Raw genomic sequence first — 7572 nt, forward strand, 5'->3', positions numbered from 1 at the left:
GTATATCATAGTCATGGCTGAGGTCTCCGGGTCAGAGACCGCACAGAGGATGGGTCTGTGCACCATTATCACACCTCAGAGTTCCACCTGCAACAACAAGACAAGAAAAGACAAACAAGCAGTTTGTCTAGTCACTGGCCTCCTGCAAGAAACAAACCAACAAAAAAACAGAAGAAGAAGAAACATTCCCCTGGTGATTACTACAGTAAACATATAGAAATATGACATACTGGTAAATACATTTTATTCTTACTTTTTTCTGCTTTTTTTTACATCTTTGCTCTAATTTTCATAATTTTAGGCACCATTTCCATTGGATAGTTTAGCATTATACTTACGTTTATAACTTATCTGCTTAGTGTTTTTGCTTTGGATTTCATTACAGCGACACTGATGTTGATCTTACAACTCAACAATTAACCTGGTGAGAACAAAAAGAAGAACGTTCACTTGTCATTTGTTTATTTTAATTTGACAAAATCCATACAAATATATTTTACAGCCCTTAAACTATTAAAAATTCATACCCTTTTCCTAGCCATCAGTTCCCTAGATTATTTAAAGTAATATTAACCCACATTTTAATAAACCAAAAATATGATTTCTTTTAAATAGAATAATGCAATCATTATTTGTAAGCATCTCAAGGTGAAACACGTAATGTTTTAAATCTTTGACAAGAAAATAGAAGCTGCTCAACATCAGCAAAAAGTTCTGAGATGTTGTTAATCTGACCAATCAGACCTGGTTGAGTCCTAAATATTTCAGCACCTGTTTTACTTTCAGTAGCAGGTTAGTGATGATTGATGGAGGCACGTCATTTCCAGCTGGATATTCTTAAGTAAAAAAATAATAATATGATAATAATGATAATAATTATTCTTTCTCACTGGGCGTGTCACCAATCAGACAATTCACAAATCAAACTAGGGCTGCAAACAGTGCTAATCACACGTAATGGCTTTGCTGGCTGCCTGTCCCACTCAGTCTTTTGCCAAATAAGTGGTATTACCTCATTCAGGCTGAGAAATATGGAAGTAATTAAAGAGGGGGGTAATCTGGCAACCACTCAAAATTGCCCTTATGTTACAAATGGAGGGGAGACTGAAACAAATCCATGTTTGTATAAAGCTGATTCCCTCCTCATATCCATTGCTTTCTCTTCCTATAAAAATGGATCTTTCAGATGAGTGCTGAAGTTGACAGACTTGCGAGCTAGAACACTGATCTACTGTGATGCACTTGAGCAAGAAAAGAATTGTTGGAATTTTATGCCTCAGTCATTCATTAAAGGAGAAGGGTAATATTTGGCTGGGAGGATCTGAGCCGTGCTCTAAGCTCATATGTACTGTCTGATAGGAGCCAACTCAACAGCTATGGCTGTCGACGAAAGCACAGGAACACTTTTAGCTCTTCATGTTCTAGTGATCAGCCTGAGTTATCAGGGTTAACAAAATACCCAAACATATCAGCAGCCTCCTGAATTAAATGACGCAAAATAAAAACCTCAAAAAATAACAATTCTCACATTTAACCTTTGGGCCCAGTTACAGTGAGTAAGGAATATTTGTTCAAAGTAAACAGGACTCACATCTGTTTTCAATACATCAAAATATATGACAAACAAAGTCCTTTTGCAACAATATCCACTTGTGCATTTATCTGAGAGAACTGGACACTGAAACAAAGGAATGCTGGAGCTCCACTGTGCCTCAGATGAAGATCTACAGAGAGGGACACTTAGTTTATTCCAAATGTTTCCAGTTTTTTTTTTATCTTATTGCAATGAACCCCTATAATCTGTTCTTCAGTTCATAGAAATATTAAAAGTAGAATAAATAAATTAACCACGGACATCTGTGACACATAAAATATACTGAAAATCTAGTAAACACATCTAAAAACAAACAAAAAAATTAAACAGCTTCAGTGTTTCCCGATGGATGAAAAGTGATACGAGTATTATCTAACAGCGCTATGTCGTGCATAACATCACCTCTTTGTTCTCTTGTTTTCCTCCATTTCCCACCATTTCTTCATTTCTCATTAACCAGGTTCGTTTGATGTGTTTGCATGACATCAGTCAACTTGGCAGCACATGGCAGCTGACTATTAGATTAGGATATTACCAGGGGGAAAAAAACTCCATGCATGGTGATGAAATGCAAAGGCAATTGGCCTGACGTCTTAACTGATCTGTGGTCGGCGTGGGGGCCAGGCCGCTTCACTTCTCAGATCATCATGCTTCAGGCTAAGTGAATGCTTTTCATCACTGGCCTTCTCTCTCTCGCCTTAAACAGTGGGAGGTTTGAAGCCAGAGGTGGCTAAAATAGTCGCCTCCATACTCTTCACACACAAATTAGGCAAAACCGCTCCAAAACAGTGACTGAAGGCGTCTTTACATGTGTGACCCTGAATTCTCTCCTTGAATTATTTGCTAAAATTTACATAGTTTAAGTCAGCCAGACACCGGACAAACATGGTGGTGTTTCACTAATCTTCAGGAGAATAAAGCCATGTGGCTCCCCTCTTTAACCCCTCTCAGTAACGTTAGGTAGCTGCTTGCTGACTCCTCGACTCAGGCTGCAGCCAGCAGGCCCGTCGACCAGATTTGCTGTGATTACACGGAGCAGTGTTTACTTTTCCCAGAGTACTTAGCTCGCTGTTTCTTTTATTCATATTAATTCAGTCTCCCTCTTTTTCCCTGTCTTTTCATGTGTCCAGCCTTTGTTAGCCTAAACTGATGGTCTGCCATCCAGAGCGACACTCGTTCACTGGATAGGAAATTCATTTATTTGATGCAGCATTTTAAAATCTTTTAGATGAAAAAAATTGTTTTTATCCAAAACAATGTGTCCTTTAGCTTTTTATAAGCTAAAGTGCTTCTTATGTACAAGTCAAAAACCAAAACTGGTTACTCGGATTCAGTTTCATACACTTTCCAAACACGGCAGAGAGAATATAATAGAAATGCTTATATGTAATTGTATGAATCATTAAAATTGTATTTACTGTTAGAGTTTAGCTTTAAAGCTTAACTGGCCTGCATATGGCCACGCTTCTTAGCTCTGTGCCGACCTCATATGCACATACTATCTTGATTTGAGTGCTGTGTTAAATTACAGGCATGTTGCGATTACATTGTGAGACTCACAGCAACTCAGAACAGAAAAATAAAAATGTGCAGTGTAGCTCAGTGCCTGTTGGAAACATCGGACCGTAGAGGTAGCTTATTAAAAAGTGTTGCTATTTTTGGAAAAAGAAGGTTATCAACATTTTCAGGTTACCAAATAAGTTTTGTATGTTTGCTTTCACATGTGTTAGGCTTACTCAAATGAATAAAAGAATATAAAAAAGTAATATGCTAAGGTTTTTGTTGGTAATACTACATCTATTCCAGGATTTGTTTAAAGTATTGTGTAATCTGAAAGAGTAGAAGGCTGGCTTAAAATGAGGATAAAACCTGTTTTGCTTTGGTTTTATTTAGTCATTAACAATCTACACAAAACACATGTCTAAATATTCACAAAGAAGAAACCCCAAACAAAAGACACATGGACCTGGACATGCAGAGACAAAACACATCAAATGAAATAAAATCAAACAATCTGTAAATAACATAAAACACAAACAAGATGCTCTTGATAAAATCAAAGGATGACACAGGAAAAAACACTCAAAGTTAATATTATTTCTGCTCTGTATTCTTTAATTTTTATTTGGATTCACTTAAGAAAGTGCCAAAGTGCTTAAAAATCTTTGGTCAAATTAATTTTTGACTAAATATCATAAAAGCCTGCTGGTGTCGCTCTCTGCTCCTCATCTAGAGATGTGCACGTTTTGCATGATCTGCTATCGCCCAGGAACTTGCCCGAGGACACACACACACACACACACACACATCCCAAAACAAAAAATGGCCTTTAATAGCACATACCGCTGAGTTCCTATTTAAAGGCTAGAGGGTGAGGGCGGGGGCAGGACCACAAAAGTCCATTTACAGTACGGGTCAGTACATCTGAAAGCCTTTACCACTGCAGCCAAATTCTTTGTCTTCCTCTTTCACAGCTAGTTTTCTAGACCGCTAGCTACACAAAGGCAATTGGCATTATATTGTCCCGGCTGACATTAACCCCTGATATTTTCACTGCTTTCCATTAAAGTCCTCTTTTCCCTCTCTATTACAGGGCAATTCCCATAGAGTGAGGGGTCACATCAACTGGGGAGAGATACTTAAACACTTCCTGACAAAGACAGAAAAAAGAAATCGAAATCGAAAGCGCATCAGCAATTAGTTCTGTGTTTAATCGTCTTTACTTCTGTTTCACCTTCATTTCAGACTCCACAGTACTTCATAGGTCAGACAAGGCTGCTTGAAAGCTGTTTTTACCTGATCCAAACGTTTGCCCAAATACCCATTCATGTCCTATTTAGTTAAACAGTTATTTTCACATTCCAACACAGCTTTGTGTTGACAGATATAAAAACGATAGAATGTGGAACAAATGTAAGGGAACAACAGGTTCATATTGTTGGCACATTCATTCCTCACTTGAGTTTTTATTGTGTGAGCTACGTACAAGTGAAATATTTCAGACGGGTTAGACTGAGGTCAGCTGAATAGTCACATGGCTTAAAGATAACAATGGCTGCTCACAGGGTCATAGTTAGCCAGGTTCAGCATTTCCAGACTAAACAGGTCAAACTTAAGGCCCAGTGTAATCTGTGATAGAATGATGAAATTATTCCAATGTCACGCTGAGGTTTTGGTCATGATGGTTTTGGTGTGTGATCAAGAATTTCTTAACTTGATTTAAACATTTACATAAGGACAATTTTGCAACTTTAGAAAATTCCATGACTGAATCGACAGAAGATAAAAATAGTGGCTAGGTCACTGTGTGACACATATCGTGGGTGTTAGCACAGTACTTCAGAGGGTCAAGATTTCCCTCATTGTTAGCACTTTGCCAAAAGTGCTTTAAACACATCAGAGTATCTGACATGTAGAACATACAACAAAACAAAAGATCACTTATTTTATAGCTTGTTTGCCAAATGTGCTAAGAGGGAAATCAATGATCCACCAGGCCACCTGTACTCTGCTGTGAGGACAGTAAGCCACAGTCAGAAGGTGAGGCTTCACATTTCTGTAGCAGTGAGCTTGGTGTCACACAGCAGTCAGTCTACTCACAAACACATACCGACACCTCACTCTCCCCAACTGCCAGGCTGAGGAATGCCAGTGACAGAAGAGTCCTTGAGGCTGTCGACGGACGGGCCTGTGTGCACGCAGCAGCCCCTTGCTCACCTGCACACACCAGATCCTCCCTGCCCCAAAACCAAAAGTCCAGTACAACGTGACAGTCTTCACTGCCTGTTTCTGCTTCTGGCTTGTGGTCTGGAGTCACATTTCCCCCTCATTACCTGAATTGGGCATGCCTAACCAACTTTTCTTAACCTATGTTTGTATCCAAAAATGAGTCAAGATGAAAAGTATGACTGTGAAGCAAGTCCAGCATCACTAAAAACGAAATGACTGGCCATAACGCTGTCCAGAGTATATAAGGTTGTTTTTGCTGGTTCTGCGCGTGCCCACAGGACTGGGTAGAGGAGCGTTACAGCTCCAGTGAGTGTGCTGCTTGTGCTGTATTGTGTGAGCTCACAGCACGGGCCCTAAAGCTTCCATAGCTATTTCTGTCAATGTAAAATCCTGAGAACCACTTTGACCAACACAAGGCTGGGGAGAGAGTAATATTTCGGCTCTACCACAGCACCGAGTCTGTTCTCTCTGACAGGCCTACACTCAGGCTTGATGTGCTAAATAAATTAAATGTCTGTTTTTCTCTAAATGTGATGTTTGTCCATGGGACGCCTGGCTCCCAGACACACGAGTGTCTGAGTGTTAAAGCCGTAATAGGAGTGACAAAATAAACCCTTTGCAATTTTCTTTATGAGGAGGTGGAATGTCCAAACAAACACTTTCCCAGGGTTTGGGTAATTCTGAGAGCCATCCCAGTAGGCTGTTCGGGTGAAGGTGCCAGCTCATTACTGAGTGTGTTGAGCTGATTCAAAGTTACAGTGTGCTATGAACTGTTATTTTATAACACTTGGGTTTGAGGTGAATTACATTAAATGTTGTTCAGTTTTTAAAAAAAATTGTTCTGGAGGTTATGGCTTAGCCAAAATTATGTAAAGTGTGCTATAGCATATGTCATTGAAAGCACAAAGGAAAAGGAGAAAACATGCAATATTCATGTAAAGATGGTGAGGATCATTAAATTATTTTATAAATACTTCTTTCTTTATTTCAGTATACAAAATAACAGTATGTACATCCACGCAAAAGTGGTTTACAAAATCCATGAGTTCAGCTCATATACTAAGAAAGATAGAACATATTTTGAACGGCCTGCATGTCAGACATAAAGGAGATACTGTGCCATTTCACAACGTCCTCATTTCTCTTCTCTCGGTCCACGGGGATAGAGGCATGTCGTGGTCCACACAGGACACATGGTGGGTGAGAGTCCACAATGTCAACCACAAAAATGTTTCATTGTTGAAAAGTACTTGAAGTTCCCTTTGTGTTCCTTTCGCCTGTATTGTCCATTTCTACAGAGGAAAAGCATTTTAATAGTACCTTACAAAAAAGTACCACATGGATCCACCAGAACCCTTTGATGTCCGTGGAACACAGCCAAACATAAGTCTGTCTACTGAGGAGGAAGAATCCTTCTACTCCAGCATAAAATCCAATATTATTTCTTTTTATTAGAGCTATAATAAAATAGACTTTTGATATCCCTTGTCGGGGGAATTTATAATCATTAACAAGAAAAAGAAGATACCCGGGGAGGACGGAGGTCTTCATGTGAACCGATTATAACTGTCACCACACTCTCCACATCCAGGTTTGTGAAGCAGAAAACAAAAAAGTCCAACCGGCAGTTTGGAGATTCAATATAAAAATGATACTGAACAAGAACAGACCACTTCTCGTCGAGATACACATGCTAAAGCTTAACACAAAAGTAAGCCTTCTTGGTACTGTAGTGCTTTGGTTAATCTGTGGCCTCTGGCGGCTGAGTACAGGTAGAGGACTGCTGGTGTGGCTGGCAGCGGCACAGACTCATTTGCAGACATATCGCTCCACGATCCGCTCGCACTTCTTGCAGGTGACGTAGCAGCACCAGTGGTATTTGCAGTGGCAGCGCTCCACCAGCTTCTCTGTGTAGGGGGTGTAGCCACGGGCACCGCACATCAACACTGCCTGAAATTAACATAGACAAAAAAGAAGAAGAAGAAGAAGAAATGCTCTTAAATATTTTCTTTGTTACAACTAAACATTTTCCTTCAACAAGACAGAGACAGGGGATTCAAATTCTGAAATGAACATCCGAGGACAATTAGGTTTACAGCTTCATTCTAAAACGTTGTGTACAATCTTGTGAGCAACCCACAATAGTCCTTTAAAAGTGCATGACTGACCAGTGTGCTTTGACCTTTTGTGCACTTCTTCTTCTAAACATTTTTTCTTTCATTTTGTTTTTGTTCTGTCTTTATTGGGCA

The 7572-nt window shown here is 39.5% G+C and overlaps 1 protein-coding gene across 1 annotated transcript in view; it reads right to left on the minus strand.

Moving 5' to 3' along the window:
• Positions 1-6345: 6345 nt before the first annotated feature.
• wnt11 (wingless-type MMTV integration site family, member 11) overlaps positions 6346-7572 on the minus strand; it is a 12081-nt gene continuing 10854 nt past the window's right edge. The window contains exon 6 of the mRNA XM_020622097.1: positions 6346-7273. Coding sequence (XP_020477753.1) covers positions 7133-7273 — 141 coding nt within the window. The 3' untranslated portion in view covers positions 6346-7132. The remainder of the gene's footprint in view (positions 7274-7572) is intronic.

The sequence above is a fragment of the Monopterus albus genome, unplaced genomic scaffold, assembly GCF_001952655.1.
Source record: "Monopterus albus unplaced genomic scaffold, M_albus_1.0 scaffold272.1, whole genome shotgun sequence".
Classification (NCBI taxonomy): Eukaryota; Metazoa; Chordata; class Actinopteri; order Synbranchiformes; family Synbranchidae; genus Monopterus; species Monopterus albus.